The sequence below is a fragment of the Festucalex cinctus genome, chromosome 10, assembly GCF_051991245.1.
Source record: "Festucalex cinctus isolate MCC-2025b chromosome 10, RoL_Fcin_1.0, whole genome shotgun sequence".
Lineage (NCBI taxonomy): Eukaryota > Metazoa > Chordata > Actinopteri > Syngnathiformes > Syngnathidae > Festucalex > Festucalex cinctus.
The window spans coordinates 10,139,141-10,160,180 of NC_135420.1; the positions used below are offsets into that span (position 1 = coordinate 10,139,141).

At 43.0% G+C, this 21,040-nt stretch overlaps 1 protein-coding gene and 2 long non-coding RNA genes across 6 annotated transcripts in view; 2 read left to right on the forward strand and 1 right to left on the reverse strand.

Annotated features, from left to right (window-relative positions):
- Positions 1 to 225: 225 nt before the first annotated feature.
- anos1b (anosmin 1b) overlaps positions 226 to 21,040 on the reverse strand; it is a 109,002-nt gene continuing 88,187 nt past the window's right edge. For 3 of the 4 annotated variants that reach the window (XM_077533303.1, XM_077533305.1, XM_077533304.1), the window contains 7 exons: positions 7,719 to 7,857; positions 5,314 to 5,514; positions 2,479 to 2,573; positions 1,633 to 1,795; positions 1,274 to 1,506; positions 1,026 to 1,155; positions 226 to 940 (listed from right to left, as the gene is read on the reverse strand). In XM_077533303.1, the coding sequence (XP_077389429.1) occupies positions 1,027 to 1,155; positions 1,274 to 1,506; positions 1,633 to 1,795; positions 2,479 to 2,573; positions 5,314 to 5,514; positions 7,719 to 7,857 (960 nt within the window). In that variant the 3' untranslated portion in view covers positions 226 to 940; position 1,026. Of the gene's footprint in view, positions 941 to 1,025; positions 1,156 to 1,273; positions 1,507 to 1,632; positions 1,796 to 2,478; positions 2,574 to 5,313; positions 5,515 to 7,718; positions 7,858 to 21,040 lie in introns of those variants that run through there. The other variant, XM_077533306.1, reaches the window with a different exon arrangement.
- Positions 1,760 to 5,599, forward strand: LOC144026578 (uncharacterized). Its single transcript, XR_013285222.1, has 3 exons — positions 1,760 to 1,934; positions 5,138 to 5,203; positions 5,334 to 5,599. It is a non-coding gene; the product is annotated as an uncharacterized LOC144026578 (long non-coding RNA).
- LOC144026577 (uncharacterized) lies at positions 12,209 to 16,391 on the forward strand. Its single transcript, XR_013285221.1, has 5 exons — positions 12,209 to 12,230; positions 12,782 to 12,826; positions 12,950 to 13,030; positions 13,577 to 13,763; positions 15,872 to 16,391. It is a non-coding gene; the product is annotated as an uncharacterized LOC144026577 (long non-coding RNA).

The window sequence follows — 21,040 nt, forward strand, 5'->3', positions numbered from 1 at the left end:
CCTCCCCTTTCTTGCCTTTAAAATAAAAGGTTTTCAAGGGAAAAATGATATATTTTATTTTTGTTTACAGCTGTGATCTCTCTCTCTCTCTCTCTCTCTCTCTCTCTGTCTCTCTCTCTCTCTCGCTCTCTCTCTCTCCCCGGTATGCATGTGATATTTAAAGTATATTCCTTGAAGAAAAGTAGGACTAACAGTGCCACAGCACACAAAGATCATTGACACAACTCATGGTTACTTTACATTTAATTACAAAAAAATAAAATAAATACAACCATCAGCGGAAGAGTATAAGGAATTATGCACAAAATTAACATCAGTAAAATAGAATTTCAAAAATAAACAAAAGACAGCGCAACATAAAGCGGATTTAAACATGAATTCTGTTTCTCCCACAAGTACAACAAATATAGTGCGGAAAAGTCAAAATGGATATTTGGAACAGATTAACAGGTATACAGGTATAAAACACAAATATAATATTCATATACATTTGGGTACAAAGGTTTAAAAAATAAAAATATCTGAAATACAAATGATTTGTATTTACCCCAGCAAACTGTACCACATGAAAAACAGTGTTACAATCCAACTGCAATAAACAAAACCTATAGCTATATATTTCTATTCGTACATGAAGTCAGTGCTAGAACATTTTCTAATTGGGATTCTTTATTTTTACGTAATAAGAGACAAAATAAGTGCCCAAACACCACTTTGCAGATGTCATTTGTTTCCAGTGATGGGCCTTATTAAATTGAATATTTAAATCAAGATGTATATAGGTTTAATCTTGTCTGATGAGAGGGGCAAATCATGAAGAGAAGAATGGAAAATGTTCACATGCTACTTCATTTTACTACTTAAATTAAAATCAGTTGCAACGTGTGGAAATATCTGTAAAGAACACAATAGTGGTGCAGCCAGTTATGTATCACAGGACCTGAAAGAGAATTTAGGGAGGGTGGAAAAACTAAATGTATATATTTTTTAAACATATCTCCATAAAAAAAAAGAAAGAAAGCTACCTCATAGTGTAGGAGTGTGAAAAGTCTTGAATACTGCAGTGCCGTTGCTGCCTCCAGTTGTTAGAACCTGAAGCTGTACCTGGTAAACACTGTCACTCTGGAGACCGTGAACTATCACTGCCCGCTGAGACTGAGAGGGAAGAAACAGTTTCAACAAATGGAGCAATCAAAAATGGAAATGATGACACATGAGTGGCTTCATAAATAATACTTCAGGCTGTATAAACGCTCCATTATTTCGATCTCACCGGTGCAATTGTCTGCGTCTGAGAGATAAGCGTGTCCACGTGGCCTTTTGTTGCCAAGGTTGCACCCGACTGCAGTGTCCACGTGAATTGGAAGCCATGAACCTCTGCCAGGTCCAGTGCATGTTGAGATACCCTCCAGCGAAACACAGCCAGCAGCGTCCCATTGACTTGTTGAAAATCTGCTGTCAGGCGCTCTGGACGCAGTATCGCTTTTCGGCCTGCTAGGGGGCGCTCTGACCCAGAAGATATGAAACATTATTTCAAAACGCTACACCGCAGTTGTTCTTATTTGTGTTACAATCTAATTTAAGTCATTTAAATGATGATTATGAAAACAACCATTCAGATTATGGTGGTACCTTGGCTGCTGCAGGGCAAAGCTTTGCCTCCTTTGACCCTGATGGAGGAGCAAGTTGGGGTAGTTACCCAGGCAACAGCTTCTGACTCAGGATCAGTCTTTATTGCCACAGCTACCCAGTACTTACATGCAAACAGTAGGCCTGTGATGGTGTAATGGGTACCCTGGAGAGAGAAAATACAGCCAGGTTTGTGAGAGAACCCATGATTTAAGTGACATACTGCTTTCTTTCCTTTTGGAAAGCTCTGGGATATTTATTTCATATTGGAATAAAAATCCCTTTCAGCAATGTGAACTTGGCAGGTAAGTACATTGGCACTATTAAAGAATGAAAATTTCTGCAGCAAAAACTGTTGTCAATCACCATCTTTATAAAACGTGATCAAATAATAATAATAATAATAATAATATGTTTTGTATTTATTTATATAGCACTTTTCATACAGAGATGCTATCCAAAGTGCTTAACAAAAAGCAAATTAAAAGACATAGGACATCAAACAAATACATACAATTCAATACAATACAACACAATTCTTATTAAATGCATTCACACCTAGGGTGCTATTTCCTTCAACCCCCCCCACAGTTATTTGGTATCTGTCCAGATGACATATTTCAATGCAAGCTAAGAAATCTGAGACAGAGATGATGACAAAAGTGAGGCCGGATAAAAGTGATGATGGCCGAGAGACATGGTTACACAAACACTGAAGATAGGGGCATTCCACTGGGAAAAAAATGAGTTATGGAGTTGAAACCCAATCTGCCACAGATTCACATTCACATATCTAATAGCACTAAAACACCCACTCTGACACCTCATTAATCAGCCAGGAGAATGTACCTGCACACTTGCTGTGCCCTCAGTGCTTGTAACATTCGTGCTGCAGGTATGTGGGCGCCACCGCAAAATGTATGGGCCGGGGTGACGATTTCTGGCTGCAAGATAACGAAACAAAAGAGACATTGAACGTCCGTATTGTGAGTAGGCCAACATGTCAAAATCCTGTTTTTTTGATGGTCAAAAGTGATATGTTATTCATTTTATAGCTCCTCTTCCTATCCAACTGCCTAAATCTACAGGAGAGATGAGCATGGAGACACGCTCATGGGTTTCTTTTCTCAAGCGACATTTTGTTCTATGCGTATTATTGCAGATTGTATCAGAAGTGGAAGCCTGCAGGAGCAACTCGGGGCTAAAATTCCTGCACGCTACCACCCTTTTAATACAATAAAGAGCCACATTTCATTTGCAATGTTCTTTTATAAACATAAAGGAATTAGTCAAAGAGATCAGTAAAGCAAAAATATGTTGTCATAAAAAACAGATGTGAACCTTTTTTACATTCCATGTAGTGCACAACCTACAACCTACAAAATAACAGTAAAAATATACGGGCAGGTTTTTAAGTTAGGTAAATATGACAGATTAATTTAAATGCTGACTATCATTTATGTAAATGAAACTCTTTTTTTTTTTTTTTTTTGCATCGTTGTTTTATGATTTCGTAAAACAAATTTGGACTTCTTACTAGGGATGTTCGATACCACTTTTTTTCAGACCGAAACAGATACTCAGACCCTCAGTACTCACCGATCCCGATACCAACTGCCGATACCAGTAGTACATTTTGACAAATAAAAAAAATCACCTAAAGATATTTTTTAACAAATATATTTCCTTTAATTTTGACCAAAAAAAAACCCAGCACAGTCACTCTTCAATAGTCTTAACACTCAAAATAAAACATAAAAATGCTCTTTTAGTTTAAGATTCACAATTTTGAAGTATTTCCAAACCGGTGAAGTTTTGGTGAAAAACTGCTGCAAGCTAGCGCCAGTTACAGGCAAGGAGGACTCACTTAACGTCTTCCCCCTCTGCCATCGGTCGCTTGTACTTGAAAAAAGGCTGGTATCGGCCCTCACCCATCCCTACTTCTTACAATAATTGCTAGGGTCACACAAGAAAGTTGGAACATTACCAGAGCAAAATTGCAGTTCATCAAGTCAAGTCAAGTCAAGTCAAGTCAAGTCAAGTCAAGTCAAGTCAAGTCATCTTTATTTATATAGCGCTTTCAAACAGCCTTGGCTGTCATTAGGATGGGATCTTGTCAAGTTACATTTTAGTTGGGATGGGTGAGTACAAATATGTATCGAATATTTATTTAAACTCATTTTATCATATGTTCTATACAAAATATGTGCTTTATTAACAAATAGGAAAAAGATAAAATAATATATAAATAATAAGATTTAAAAAAAATGTCATCGTCATGCAATTTTAAAGAAAATTGCTATACTGTATGTATTGGGATATTAGGTAATTTTTTAACCTTCCTATTGTGGGTCAAAGTGACCCATTTGAAAGTTAAAATAAATGGTGAAAGTATTTTTTCGGTATGCGTAATCAGCATATTCACTGAAAGTGATATTCATATACATTTTTTATGCTTTTTTTGTAATTAAAAAAAAAACCCTGAAGCATGAACTGTGAGACGAATTAGCCTATTTATTGGAATTGTTACTGATTGAGTTTAAACATGTTTGTTTACAATTTTAACATTTATGAAACTTTTGGATAAATAATTAAGCTAATTACCCATGCTATTCCTAAAGGGGGTGGGGGGTATCAAAAGTGTGCAAATGAAGTATTGGCTTTGTTAGTTTGCAGGATTACCAGAAGAAAAAAAAATGTTTCTGATACTTTTGGATAATTACACATGCACACCAGGTCTAAACGACCGATGGATAGTATCCAGAGAAACATATGTAATACACGAGTTAAAATGAAGTATAATTTTTTTGGGGGTGAGCAAGATTACCACACACACACAAAAAAAAGGTTTTGGAGATGTTTGGATAATTGAACACACTCTCTGGTTAAATTTCCTGAGAAATAAACATAATTCACAGATTAAAACAAGTGATAGATATGGACTAGTGTTGTTCCGATACTGATACTGGAGGTGCCGATACTGCATTAAAACTGTGGTATCGGTATCGGTGACTACTCACAAGTAACATGCCGATACCATTAATTCCATCGCTAAAATCGAATTTTGGATGCAGCATCTTGTGTCTTGCTGGTGCACGACATTCACTGATGTGTGACATGTCCACTGCATGCCCATCTAAGATATCCTATTAGCCCTTGAATGCTCTGAACCAATGGCATGACAGCTTTTTCATTTTGAGGAAAAAAAAAAACTTAAGTATCGGTATGATATCTGTATCGGCCGATACTGCAAAGCTGGGTATCGGTATCGGGAGCCAAAAAACGGTATTGGAACAACACTAATATGGACACATGTTACTGACATCATTTGGATGCCTAAACACGCCTACGGTCAAAATGACCCAGGGATGAAATACGTTATTACAATCAAATTAAGATCCCGTAAATAATACAAATCTACACACTTGTGAAATAGCTACACATTTATTTTGGTGATTCTATTTTCCATCCAATCATCCATTTTCTGAACCGCTTTTTCCTCACAAAGGTCGCTAGGGGTGCTGGAGCCTATCCCAGCTGGCTTTGGGCAGCAAGTGGGGTACACCTTGAACTGGTTGGTGATTCTATTTTGTGTTTGTTAAATTAATTATGTCTAGTTGCATCACATTGGCGGAAAATGATGATTATGCCACTATAAAGTATAAAGTTTTTAGTTGAACCCACCATGGCTCGATATCTTCCAGAACACCTTGACCTGCAACCGACCGCTATGGTAATGGGGGGCAGCAACCTCCAGGCGAAGGTCACCAGAAGACGAAACGGGGAGGTCAGAAGAAGATGAGGAAGAGGATGAGCGGGAAGGAGACAAGGATGATGACGAAGATGCAGACGGGAGCTCATTGGAAAAGTCTTCGTTGGTACAATCTAATTGAAGCAGATGGGAAAAATATTTATTAAAAAGTTGACCCACAACAGAGTTACATATAATTCGTTCTCGAGCAAGCATTATTCTGATAAACCAACAATACAGCACATTTTGTAATTTTATGAACATATTATGCTGTCACCCTTGCAAAGTAGTGGTGAAAGTGCAAAGCTAGACTTCATTATTGTTCACTCAACGACACTAATTGGCATCATCTGACCTTTCAACCTCATCCACAAATGTCATATATGCTGACTTTTAAAATATAAATGCTGACATGTTCCATATGAAATTTCTGCTCCGTGCTAGAAAATTGAGCTGCTGCTGGCATATAAGCCTGGGAGGGGTTAACCAACAGGTCACCTATAAATACCTTTGTTGCCCCGACGACTATTAACTTGCCACTTTCCACGCTCAGCGAGCAAGGAACATGGAGAGAAGCAGAGCATGCTGGTTAATTCAACTGGAATGTCATAAACTATAGAAAAGTGTAGTGTTCTGTGAACTTCATAGACGATGACAATTAATGACATGGAACACGGTATTAAACGTAAAAAAATAAATAAATAAATCAGCTCAGCCAGGCTGAACTCACATAAAGTGGCGTACATACAGTATTAATTAGTTTACTTATTATTATAATGTTAAAATTATTCATACAGTACACATACATGATTATTTCATCCATGTTTGTTCTTATAGCAAATCTGATCATTTCTGACGACTCATGTTAGTTCCCATTTAGCATTTAATTGTAAAGAGAACTTTTAAGACCACATCTGGCAAGTGTGAAAATGTGAATCCGAGAGGTACTTTTTGATGTATTTTTCCCTGTTAGCACCATCTTCTAGAAATAGTACAGCCCAGTCTGCCATGGAATCTTCCATTTTATGGGGAAGTCATCCCAATATTTGTCTTTACAATAATGTGTTCTATGTGCCTTCTATAGTCTAAACAAGACATTCTGATTACTATTGTTTTTGAGCAATATGAATTAAACAGCAAAATCCACCTTTTTTGTCAATTTAGGGGTGGCCATTTTAATTAGACTGAAAATATTCAAAATCCTCCCGTTTTTATCCAGCCATTTTGCCTGTTGCTGTCGACTGAAATGACATCACTGTTGCTCAGGGCTCAGATAACGACCAATCACGGCTCACCTGTATTCTAAACTTGGTCATGTGACATTCACAAAGTCCTGATTGGTCGTTACCTGAGCCCTGAGCAACTGTGATATCATTTCAGTCGACAGCAACAGGCAAAATGGCTGGATAAAAACGTGTGGATTTTGAAACTTAATTCATATTCCATAAACACAATATCAATCAGAATTCCGTGTTTAGGCAAGTGGGGGTGGGGGTATATTATTGCTAAGAAATTTTGGTTGGCTGACGTCCCTTCCCCTTTCAAGTTTTTATCCATTTGATCATTTGCGTTTGACTGAAGATGACATCCCAGCTGCACATGGCTCAGGTAACGACCAATCATGGCTCACCTGTTTTCTGATGCTCATGATGCATTCGAGGATGGTCAGAAGTCGGAGTTTCGAGGCGAAAGTAAACAAACAAAATGGAGGATAGTGGTAAATTTGTTTTTTACTTTGGTCCTCAAAACTCATTTTGACCTCTAGAAAACTTACCTTTTTGTAATTTTGCTTCATTTATAGTTTTAATCTTATTTCATAAGCATTCCATAAAGTTAAGTAGTTGACCATATAATTTCATTCAGGGAGATAGCTTCAATACTGTCACGTACGTTGCGTTAAGTGGAGTTATGGCGAATATTTATGAATGAAGAAAGCTATCTATTTTTATATTCGATTAAATTGTGTTTTGTCATTCAGAGTAACATCACGTTGTAGTCCACCGGTGAAGTCAGGGTCCTTTTTTTTTTTTTTTTTTTTGTCCAACTTCGCAAGTGGAATTTCCGAGTTCAAGGGGGGCGTTTCCGTACATACTTTCTGGTTTGAACTCGTAAAGTCAGACTTACGACCATCTTCGAATGCCTTGCGTAACTGTGATTCAAGTTCTGGGCACCATTCATACACTAATTGCACTTTTTGATGTACTTGATGAACCAGGAAGCAGCATGCTAAAATAAGGCTCCCGATGTTTTTCCACACTTAGATTGGCCTTGACGTGTATCATTTCAGTTACGTTTGGAAATATAGCTATTAGCATCAAAATAATAGGGCATTTTATACCTTTACAAGGTACTGTAGTAAAGGCAATGTGGGCTCTTGGGCTCTTCAATCTCTTCTGACCCCAGTATGCTACTGACTGTACAGACAGGAAGTAGGAAGTATCAGGGAGAAGACCCTGAAGCCACAGCTCACACTGCACCTATAACACAACATAAAAATGGAAAGAAGATAAAAACAAAAACAAAACAAAAAACGGATTTTCACTATTAATTCTGTTCCAATGTTTTTTCAGGTTCCTAACTGGTGTCCTACGGAAATTATGCCAAAGGTCTGCTGCTTGGAAAAACCACCACAGTCATTTCCAATGTTATATTCATCATCCACACCACCTTCATATACTTCAATATGATGTGTGTGCCCTCCCGACTGACTGACAGGCGAGACCTGTTCTGCATTAGACTGCCGTTTGACTGACAGCTCATTACTGATTCTTTAGTCGATCAAATCTGTCTGCCTGTGTGGACCTGAGCCAGCCACAACAAAGAGATGCTTAGATGATAACACGTTTGTGTTTGTGTGTGTGTTTAAGACAAAATGTCACAGAGCTGAGTTAAAAGCAGTACCTCCGTGGCGAGCAGAGAAAACGAGTTTGAAGTATTTCTCATGCAAGCAAGATAGACAAAACATATGGCCTGTACAACTATGTGTGCGTGTATGTGTGACACTCAAAAAGAAAAGTCTGGATTTCAATTTTAGTGCTTGTTAGAGGATATTGTATGAAAGAAACCAATGTATATTCATAACCACTAATTCTGCTGAGGTTTTCATGTTTGAGAATGCTTCCTTCAATTTCCTTTTATATGTCAGTTTTAATGCTGCATATCCCACATCTTGCATCAAATCTGACTTCTTGACATAAAAATTCATTTTAAGTGATGGGCCCTAAAATGACCAGAATATTGTGTATTTCTGCTGTTTTGTGATGCTCTTCTCTCTTTGTGAGTCTATGAAGCTACAAGTAAAAAACACCTGTTAAGAGGCCTCATTTAAATTCCAGGCCTCCCAGCCAAGCAGAACAGAAGACCTGACTAAAGATAAATGGCTCCACAACGGCCTCATTCTGGGATCGCCATCATTACCGGTACTTTGGATGGCGAACGCTATATGAGCAAAAGGCTTGAAAACCTTCTTTTTTATGTTCTTAATTTTTATAGTTTTCTTGAAAAGTGAATGTATCTAAAGCACTGGTACATTATGGTATTGGATTTAGCATTGAAATATATACAACAGAACCTCCTGACAGATCTAAAATTCAAAGTCATTCATATTTTTCTGGGGAAAAGAACATACCTCAAAAACCCCACTAAAGCCACAAGTTTGAATGGCTGTTGTACGTCACGAGACTTCGGCAAATCTCAAAAGAACACCAAATACTAAAGTGTGCTTTGCTTTTTTGTTTGGCTTAATTTTGTAAGAAATAATCTCCCTTTGCATGTACCCAAATGACTCCACTCTAATGGTTTTCCTCATCCGCAATTATCCAGAAATGTTCATTTCCAACTTTAATACGAGAGCTGTCGTATTGTTCTAAATAGGAAGATAAAAGGGAATATGGTCCATGATGCTGGTAGACTTCAAAGTTTAATTTTTTCATTTCAACTTCCGTACGAAATAAGAGAATTAAGTTGGCACAGGCAAACTATCACAATTATAAAATTTATTGGAACAACGTCAAAATACAATTTTAACATTCTCAACGTTCATATTAATACGAAGAGATATAAAACACGGTGTAATTCTATAAGTAAAACGTTGCCTTCAAAGATGATTGACAGACACAATGGAGTAGCAAAAGAGCAAGGAAAAATGCACTTAGAGTTGTTCTTATGCACATTTAGTTAAATTCTGACAAGATTTGCTCACTTGACAAGTATGTGGGGATGCTGACTGAAATTTTGTCTCTTGCATTAAAATTGTTATAAAAAGCGCTTCTTGTAACTGCATTGTAGATGCTGCACTTCTTAACATACCCGAAGTGTCATGATTGGTGGGTGCAGAGTGAAATGTGGTGGAAGGACCCAATGGCGGGGAAAACATGGGAAAACTGGACTGAGGCGACGACAAGACAGACGTGGCAAAAACAAACTGGACCAGAAAAGAACCTAACTGGGACAATGCTCCCACACCGAGGGGACATACAACACAGACTAAATACACTACACCAGGGGTGGCAAACTGCGGTCCTCGAGGGCCGGTGTCCTGCAGGTTTTGCAGATTTCCCTACTCGAAGTGCAGCTGATTCCAATTAACAGGCTTGTTATCAGGTTTCTGCAGAGCTTGCTGATGAGCTGATCAAGAATCAGCTGTGTTGAAGAAGGGAAATATCCAAAACCAGCAGGACTGCGGCCCTCGAGGACCGGATCTCGCCACCCCTGCACTACACTAACTAGATGCTAACATGGCACACCTGGGGAACACAGCAGGCAGAGGGCACTAATTCGAAACACACACGGAAGGGAAGACACACACAGGTGGACAATGTTGACAATAACGAGACTCAGGGAGACAAACCGGACAAAAGATAACAAATACCCAAAAACTAAACAAAACCCCAACCCCACCAAACTGAAAACATAACACGAAGTTAAGAAAACTGACACGTATGTTGAGAAAACACTTTGCTTACTTCGTAACTTACAAACAGAAGAGTTTCTAAATCTATATGCAAGAATTTGGGCTCCTGTATTCACGCAGCAATTACTTGCAGGGGAATCCAAGTCCAGAAAGTAAGGCTACGATTTTTTTGAGTAAGCATTCACATGACCTATTAATTGCGACCTCAGTCTGTCTGCTGTATGAACGTTATGCGTCCACAAAGTGACCCACATGCGCAGAAGAAGATACAACATCACAATGCTGTGTTTGCAGAAGTAAATACGTATGGTCCAGCGTGTCACTGCCACTGACATTTATAAGTCCGTCGTCTGGTATCATATTTCGTGAAAATGAGGAGAGCCCGTTTTTTTTTTTTTTTTTTTTTTTTTTTATAACTCTTGCTCAGGCCCCAGTCTGATCAGTCGATGTAGATTTCTCCATCACAAAGCCTCTGGGGAAATGGTGCACCTCAGATCTTGTCCAGGTCAGTCAGTGCAGAATCCATACAGCAAAAGCGTCACACTCTTTCATCCCCACCTAGCCCAAGCAGGATGCGACGGCGTGCAAAAGAGAGGACAAGCGGCAGTTAAACAGGCAAATTTATGCTTTTCAAAAATGCAACAATATTGGAAGTTTGAAGTTAAGATATAAACAATACAGTCTCTAGCTGACACGTTGACATGTTAACCTTTATATGTCTAATCTTAACAAGTAGTGTACATGAAACATCTATCACACAAGTATGTTGCCAGTATCAGTCTCGAAGGTCAACTCCATAATATAAATGTTGGTACGCAAAAAGTTATTTCCACATAATTACATTCCTGACATTATTTTAAAAGTATGAGAATTCAGATAATTTGTTCTGGAAATACATCACTATCTGTTGTCACCTTTGTAAATCTGAGTGTATAAAATATGTTAGTTTTCTGGATCATTATTCATGCATTTGTCAAGGCTAGGGTCATGCAAGGGTTATGTTTGGGTCATGATCGTGAGATAAATTGTCTGTTTTGAACTGATGCAACCAGCATCTAGTTTCAACTGGTAAGACGTTATGTGATGTCAGGAGCTATGTGATGTCAAGAATCTTTAATCTATTTATTTGGTCAACAGCCAATCAGATAATTCCATGTCAGTCCTGTTACCCACATGTCTAGCCACATCTAATCAGATCGATTCATTGTCTATATAAGCCTGTCTGAGGAGGGTGTGTTTTTGTTGGATTATTACTTCTGTTCCTCTGCGTACCTCCACAGCCCAAGTTAGCTTAGCGTCTCGTGTGATTCTTGATACATTTTCGTTGTTTCTCGTCTAGTCAAGTTTTTTCTACGCCTTTCGATGTTATGCGAATAAAGAGTTAAAATCTTATTTGTGTCTGCGTTTTTGGGATCCAACCCCAGAACATAACAGCATTTATGCATAAAAGAACATACAAGCTACTTACGTGTGCAAGTTGCATGAAATGGCTGCTGAACTTCACGAAGTCAAAGACGTTCAGTCATCCTCCTCTTGGCTGCCTCCGAACGTTGACCCCGAGGCATCTGGAAGGCTAACAATCTACACTACTCAACTCAACTCAAGTGTATTACAACTACAATAATTATTTAATATACAATTACCTGTTATTACTAAATAAATAAATAAATAAATAAATAAATAAATAAATAAACACTTCTGGAAGATACTCCAACAGCTGAAATAAAGTTTGTGGAAATCTTGTTGTCTGTGCTCTCTGAATCTGCTAACGCAAAACCAGTGAAGAACAAGAGGAAGTCTCTTTCAGTGACAGTGGTTTAAATGGCCGCCCTTCGAAGAGTCATACTTTTGACCAATAAGAGCAGAAGGGGCGGGCTAAATATGATACCTCTATGACATTTAAACATCAACACTTTTCCACAACTACTTTCATGTTGTGTAAGTTGTGTGTATTCTGTTTGTTTCCTGTTGCCATTGGTAATTATTACAATTACTTCACATGTACAAGCAAGGTTTATATCATTTTTTTTAATTTCACAATTAACATTTCTTTTACTTAATATCAATATTTGTAACGCTAACTGATTGTATTATATTTTATATCATAAAATGTCACTATCAATACTTTCATTGTAGCACACAACATAGACACAATTATTATTCGTACTAATAGTCACTCACCACATGTGATCATGCTTTTTAAATCAACTTTTATTAGCTCAAGGGCCACATGGAAGGCAATATAATGTATTACTAAGTTTTTTATAGACATTTCTTTGTTTTGATTTGGCCATCTGATTAATTGGTAAGACATAACTTTTTTTTTATTTTTTTTTATTTTTTTTTTTACCTTACAAGATCATCTCTCATGCCACATTAAACCCCTTTACGGGCCTGAGCCAACCCACGGGCCATATGTTTGATACCCCTCCTTTATTTCAACGGTCAAGTACTAAACCACACCTACTTCTGTTTGTTCTTGCATATAGAGGAGCTCTTTCAACAAAGGACATTTCACTCTAAAGCCATACAAGGTATGCACACACTACATTTCTATTCCTAAATTATCATTTTATACAATGGTTAATACATCTACAAATTTCTTGTATGTTTATGAAGTATGACAATGTGTTTATTTCTACTTTGCTTTTCTACAGAACATGGACAAATTAGCCTTAGTCTCTTTTGATGAAGACCCCCAAATCATCTCCATACTCGACGAATACCAGCTTTTTTCCGTAAGTATACAATACACAAACAAAACAGGACAAATTTCTCAATCATATACAGTATGCCATATATGTATTACAGTTCTCGTTTATTTACAGGTTTGTTAAAGGCACTTTTCGTGTGTCTTGCTGTTTCTAATGTTTCTCCACTACCATGTCTAGCCACTTATATCATGTAGAACACATGTACGCTGACCTTTTAGAGAAAATTGATGCTTACTTGCACAGTAGCCACTAACTATCTTAACTACTTACCACTTAATTCACAAGACTAATTGACAAATTATTTATTTTAGTGAAATGGTACTTTGTGCGTCTTATGCGTTTACCTGAAGAATGCTTTTCAACTCTTTCCTTAAAATACATAGCGGCACTGTGTTCCTGTATAAATGTATCTATTTGTATATTCTTTCATACAAACTCATTTTGACGCATACAACCATTGACTAACATGCAACATGACCACAGATCTTTGCACCAACACATTTTACCTCTGCTATTCAGAATCATGGAATCTAACATGACTGATTTACATTGAATGCTTTGTCATTACAGGCTGCATGCATTGATCCTGCTGTCAGTCGCTACGACTTATATCAGCTCAGCCTTGATTTTCATTCCAAAATCATGAAACAACTGGAGGACCTGACTCAAGTCAATCGAGAACTTGAAAAACAACTCGACGTCAACACCATGCTTATAAAAGAACTCTAGACTACATTGGATATATTTGTCCTTGATGGTAAGCTTTATGACATGATGGTAAGCTTTATGACACGTGGAACACACACAAACACTAACAGAGCAAATGTCCCCATTCTACACGTTGTGTATACAATGGTCATTTTTAACACATTCCTTTTTTCTGTTTGGAATATCTTGAAGGTAACACTGGACAGTTAACTGAAACACTGACTCCTTATTGAGCCATAATTTCTCAATGTATATAATGTGACTACACTTGTTTAGTTTCAATGTGACTGATATCAAGTAGCTATGCTGTTATCTTGCCCTCTTTCATCTACTGATAGACACTTCAAAGCTCTTTTTTTCTTTTCCTGTATCTTCTCAAAGCAACTGACATATGCATGGAGAAGATTTTATTTAAATTCTATCATTAGGGCCCGAGCAGCGACTGCTGCGAGGTTCCTCTTGTGCCTGAAGGAATTCTTCTTCTTCATCATCTTTTTCTTTATTATTCTCCGCAAACAATTGTATTTTTGAGACACTAAATGTGAACAAAAACTCACCAAACCTTACACATACATCGGGCCTGGAGGAAAAATTGATATTTTAAAATTGCCATACATGATAACAGAAAAATGGCTCTGTAGCGCCCCCTACATAAGTTTAACGGATCCCTGTCCCGCTACGATTTTCCTACGGCTACGAAAATTGTGTGGCACCTGTAGCACATCCAGATGAACAAAAAACTCTTTGATAGGTGTACCCTAAAATAGACAGGAAGTGAGGTGTGAGTATTTTAATTTCCAATTTTGGCCCATTTTTGCACATTTACAGGGGTCATACTTTTGCCCCCTTCTCCTACACGGTTAACCCGATTGATTTCAAATTTGGGCTGTACCATCTCAACAGCAAATTTAGAGTTTCAAAACTTACTAAACGTAGCATTGGCGTTTGTCCGTTTAACCAAGAGCTACAAAAATTGGTAGACATATGTAACAGCCTACAACCTACAAAAAAAGTGTTGGTGCCATGTTCTAAACCTAACAGGAAATACCCCTGAGGCGGGGCATCAAATTTTGCATTTCAAAATTCTTACTTAATGATGGATTCCTGGTTGTATGTTTCATCTAGACTCTTCAAATTTTGGTACTTCTAGGTCCTAGAGGTACCAAAATTTGAAGACATATGTAACAGCACTCACGGTACAAAAAGACTCTTTTTGATCCATAAAACATTTACATTTAGACAGTCCTTGTTCTATGTAACAGTACCCCAACGTGCCAGCACCCCGACGTGCAAGTACACCGAAGTGGTGTTCAATAGCGCCCTCTATACATTTTTATGGACCATTTCCGATTGTATGATTGAGCTAGATTTGGGGGAAAATTGGGAGGCATACCTATTTAGTTGTATGCTAAACTTAAAAGGAAATCCGCCATTTTGATTTTATTTTGGGAACTGCACACCATCTTTGGGCTTTGGATGAAACTTTGCACACACAAGGCTTGGCAAAAACATTTTCCCCAGTCCTTGTCCTATTTGACAGTACCCCAACGTGCCAGTACCCGACGTGCAAGTACCACAACGTGGTTGCGAGGGTCCTTTTGCTGCTCGCAGCTGTAGTTATTATTATATTTATGTCTTTACCCTGATTATGATGTTTCTATACGCTATATAAAAAAACTTGAGTTGAGTTGAGTAGATCTTTTGGACATACTGTGACTTGACATTTACAATGCTAATTCTTACTAAGAGATAATCAAACACCACAATATTTTCCTGCAATATATTCTGCATGTATCTGGACACACCATGCCAAATGTTACACTTACATAACCATTTATTTACCTGTAGTATCCTTACTTTTGTACATCATTTCATCACACATTAATCCTAAAGCATTGCTTTTTGACCCCTAGGACCCAACAATACAAATTTGGAGTGTATTACTTTGTGCTGGCCCGAGCTATCGGATTTAATAACAGGCAATGACTATAAATATAAGATCACCGTCAAATATTACGTGTGGAATGTCCATATACAGTTCATAACTTAATATATAACATGCATCTGTATTAAGACACAACCATGCTACAAATATACACACATGACTGTTCTGTAAACTACACATGATTATTCACTCAGTTTGTTCTTTCTGTACAGATGGAGCAATGCTACCACACAGACAAAAGAAGCCACTGAGGAATTGCACGAAGACGATGATGGTATAACGGGACAGGTTCACCCCCCTGACGCTTTAGCCCACGGGTTAAAGCGTCCTAGGACTAATTCATTCCCGGAGGTTAAAGTGTCCTAGGATAGATTATACCCTAACCCAAACCCTTTGACCCCTGGGATTCATCTGTCCTAGGACGATGTTACCCCAGGTTAAAGTGTTGGCAGGGTTAATTAATCTGTCCTGTTACAACATCTATACATAAAGAGTTGCATTCCTCTCCTGTCCCATCTCTGGCACTCTCTTTCCTCTCTTCTGATTACAATACCTAGGCCTGCTCATGTCCTTTATTCCCCCTTTAGATGATGTCATTAGCCTGCTTCAAAGCCACCTTTTGTAATAACTGTCACACATATTTACTGTTTGCTGGACCCTATAAAAATGTCACAATACTACATTGTCATGAATTTGTTTTCAAATAAACATGATGCTGGTTTTGAGTCTAAACATGAGCCACACTTCATGAAACTTTGCACACACATCAGCCTAGCTAACTTTGTGAAAATTGGGAGATACTTTGCAGACACAAGGCATGACAAATACATTTCATTTTTCCACATTCCTTGTCTATGTAACAGTACCCCAACGTGCAAGTACCCCAACTTGCATATGCAACAAAATGGCCCAGGTTCCGAGGGCCCTTTATAGCTGCTTGCAACTCTTATTTTTTTTTTCTTTCATCTCATGGAGACCTCTCCTTTGTTTCTCCCCTAACTATTATGTCACGTCATTGCCGCGCGTAATAAATATTATTAATAATATTAGTGTTGTTCCGATACCATTTTTTGGCCCCCGATACAGATACCCAGCTTTGCAGTATCGGCCGATACCATAGCGATACTTAAGTTTTTTGTTTTTTTTTCCCTCAACATGAAAAAGCTGTCCTGCTATTGGTTCAGAGCATTCAAGGGCCAATAGGATATCTTAGATCAGCATGCAGTGAACATGTCACATTCCAGTGAATGTCGTGCACCAGCAAGACACAAGATGCTGCATCCAAAATCCGATTTTAGCGTTGGAATTAATGGTATCGCCATGTTACTTGTGAGTACTGACTGATACCGAAACCACTGTTTTAATGCAGTATCAGCACGTCTGCCGATACCAGTATCGTTATCGGAACAACACTAATTAATATCACCACAAATGTCAGCTTTATGCTTCATGTTTCAAGTAGGATTAAATTAAAGTCAAATATAAAGCCACAACTGTTACTCAAAACAACTTTGACTATTCATGTACGTCTCCCGAGTAATGCCCCCGCTCCGAACTAAAAACTAAGAACTAAAAACGCTCCACTGGGGAGGAAAAAACAGGCAAAAGGTATAGGGGACAACAAAAGGCGCTCCGCTAGGGAGGAAAAAGGCTCAAGGCAAAAGGGGTAACTAAAAGCGCTCCGCTGGGGAGGACAACGCACAAAAACAAGGCAAGACAACAAGGCAACGGGAACAAGGACTCGAGGACTGTGGGACGCTTCCATGCACTGAGATGTGTGTGACACTTCGGCCCTGAGGGGAAAGTGCAGGTGGCTTTTATTGTCTTGGTTGATTGGTGGCAGGTGGACATGATCATGGGCGGGGACCGGTAATTAGTGAACTGCAGGAAGAGCAAGTGACCTGGGGTGAGAGGAGAGTTAGAACTTTCAAAATAAAACGGGAAACATGACTATGAAAATAAAAGCATGGGCCGTCACGCCGGTGGCGGCGTGACAGTACCCCCCGCCCCCCCCCTCAATGGCCGGCTCCTGACGGCCATCCAACTCAAAGAGTCCAAAAACAAGGGCGGGCGGAAGGGGGCACGGAGGTGGGAACACGGCCCACCCCTCCGTCCCAGACCAAAGGCAGTTCCGGAGGGCGTCCATGACGCCCGACGAGAGAGTCCCAGCGGGGCCAGTCAGGTGGGCGTCCTCGACGCCCGACGAGAGGTGAAGGCAGCCGCAGGGCTTGCGCCGCCGGGACTTTGGGCGGCGCCTGGCGAGGTTCCGGGACTTTGGGCGGCGCCTGGGGAGGCTCCCGGACTTTGGGCGGCGCCCGGCGAGGCTCCCGGACTTTGGGCGGCGCCCGGCGAGGCTCCCGGACTTTGGGCGGCGCCCGGCGAAGGCTCCCGGACTTTGGGCGGCGCCCGGCGAGGCTCCCGGACTTTGGGCGGCGCCCGGCGAGGCTCCCGGACTTTGGGCGGCGCCCGGCGAGGCTCCCGGACTTTGGGCGGCGCCCGGCGAGGCTCCCGGACTTTGGGCGGCGCCCGGCGAGGCTCCCGGACCTTGGGCGGCGCCCGGTGAGGCTCCCGGACCTTGGGCGGCGCCCGGCGAGGCTCCCGGACCTTGGGCGGCACCCGGCGAGGCTCCCGGACCTTGGGCGGCGCCCGGCGAGGCTCCGGGACTTTGGGCGGCGCCCGGCGAGGCTCAGGGTCTTTGGGCGGCGCCTGGCGAGGCTCAGGGTCTTTGGGCGGCGCCTGGCGAGGCTCAGGGTCTTTGGGCGGCGCCTGGCGAGGCTCAGGGGCGAGAGGCTGCAGCAGGCGAGGTTCAGGGGCGAGAGGCTGCAGCAGACGAGGTTCAGGGGCGAGAGGGGGCGAGAGGCTGCAGCAGGCGAGGTTCAGAAGCGAGAGGCTGCAGCAGGCGAGGTTCAGGGGCGAGAGGCTTCAGCAGGCGAGGTTCAGGGGCGAAAGGCTGCAGCAGGCGAGGTTCAGGGGCTTGAGGCTGCAGCAGACAAGGCTCGGGAACGAGAGGCCGCAGCAGACGAGGTTCAGGGGCGAGAGGCTGCAGCAGGCGAGGTCCAGGGGCGAGAGGCTGCAGCAGGCGAGGTTCAGGGGCGAGAGGCCACAGCAGACGAGGTTCAGGGGCGAGAGGCCGCAGCAGACGAGGTTCAGGGGCGAGAGGCTGCATGTGGCTCACCAGTTCATGGACCTGGCTTGACAGCTCCTCCAGCTGCGAAATCACGGCTTGCTGAACCTTTTCCCGGTTGGCAAGCCGGACCTCCAGACTCTGTAGCCTAGCCTCGACCTTTCCTGCTGGGTCCATGCTGGCCGAAGTGTACTGTCACGACGTGGAGAGGTAGGACCCAGACGCAGGATAAAGGTAGGCCACAAAGGCAACAGGTTTATTGCCGGTCAGCAGCTGTCTCCTCTCACACTGAGAGGAGAACAGGGAAGCAAAAAGTGGAGAACTAAAAACGCTCCACTGGGGAGGAAAAAACAGGCAAAAGGTATAGGGGACAACAAAAGGCGCTCCGCTAGGGAGGAAAAAGGCTCAAGGCAAAAGGGGTAACTAAAAGCGCTCTGCTGGGGAGGACAACGCACAAAAACAAGGCAAGACAACAAGGCAACGGGAACAAGGACTCGAGGACTGTGGGACGCTTCCATGCACTGAGATGTGTGTGACACTTCGGCCCTGAGGGGAAAGTGCAGGTGGCTTTTATTGTCTTGGTTGATTGGTGGCAGGTGGACATGATCATGGGCGGGGACCGGTAATTAGTGAACTGCAGGAAGAGCAAGTGACCTGGGGTGAGAGGAGAGTTAGAACTTTCAAAATAAAACGGGAAACATGACTATGAAAATAAAAGCATGGGCCGTCACGCCGGTGGCGGCGTGACAGTACCCCCCGCCCCCCCCCCTCAATGGCCGGCTCCTGACGGCCATCCAACTCAAAGAGTCCAAAAACAAGGGCGGGCGGAAGGGGGCACGGAGGTGGGAACACGGCCCACCCCTCCGTCCCAGACCAAAGGCAGTTCCGGAGGGCGTCCATGACGCCCGACGAGAGAGTCCCAGCGGGGCCAGTCAGGTGGGCGTCCTCGACGCCCGACGAGAGGTGAAGGCAGCCACAGGGCTTGCGCCGCCGGGACTTTGGGCGGCGCCTGGCGAGGTTCCGGGACTTTGGGCGGCGCCTGGGGAGGCTCCCGGACTTTGGGCGGCGCCCGGCGAGGCTCCCGGACTTTGGGCGGCGCCCGGCGAAGGCTCCCGGACTTTGGGCGGCGCCCGGCGAGGCTCCCGGACTTTGGGCGGCGCCCGGCGAGGCTCCCGGACTTTGGGCGGCGCCCGGCGAGTCTCCCGGACTTTGGGCGGCGCCCGGCGAGGCTCCCGGACTTTGGCTGGCGCCCGGCGAGGCTCCCGGACTTTGGGCGGCGCCCGGCGAGGCTCCCGGACCTTGGGCGGCGCCCGGCGAGGCTCCCGGACTTTGGCTGGCGCCCGGCGAGGCTCCCGGACCTTGGGCGGCGCCCGGCGAGGCTCCCGGACCTTGGGCGGCACCCGGCGAGGCTCCCGGACCTTGGGCGGCGCCCGGCGAGGCTCAGGGTCTTTGGGCGGCGCCTGGCGAGGCTCAGGGTCTTTGGGCGGCGCCTGGCGAGGCTCAGGGTCTTTGGGCGGCGCCTGGCGAGGCTCAGGGTCTTTGGGCGGCGCCTGGCGAGGCTCAGGGGCGAGAGGCTGCAGCAGGCGAGGTTCAGGGGCGAGAGGCTGCAGCAGACGAGGTTCAGGGGCGAGAGGGGGCGAGAGGCTGCAGCAGGCGAGGTTCAGGGGCGAGAGGCTGCAGCAGGCGAGGTTCAGGGGCGAGAGGCTTCAGCAGGCGAGGTTCAGGGGCGAAAGGCTGCAGCAGGCGAGGTTCAGGGGCTTGAGGCTGCAGCAGACAAGGCTCGGGAACGAGAGGCCGCAGCAGACGAGGTTCAGGGGCGAGAGGCTGCAGCAGGCGAGGTCCAGGGGCGAGAGGCTGCAGCAGGCGAGGTTCAGGGGCGAGAGGCCACAGCAGACGAGGTTCAGGGGCGAGAGGCCGCAGCAGACGAGGTTCAGGGGCGAGAGGCTGCATGTGGCTCACCAGTTCATGGACCTGGCTTGACAGCTCCTCCAGCTGCGAAATCACGGCTTGCTGAACCTTTTCCCGGTTGGCAAGCCGGACCTCCAGACTCTGTAGCCTAGCCTCGACCTTTCCTGCTGGGTCCATGCTGGCCGAAGTGTACTGTCACGACGTGGAGAGGTAGGACCCAGACGCAGGATAAAGGTAGGCCACAAAGGCAACAGGTTTATTGCCGGTCAGCAGCTGTCTCCTCTCACACTGAGAGGAGAACAGGGAAGCAAAAAGTGGAGAACTAAAAACGCTCCACTGGGGAGGAAAA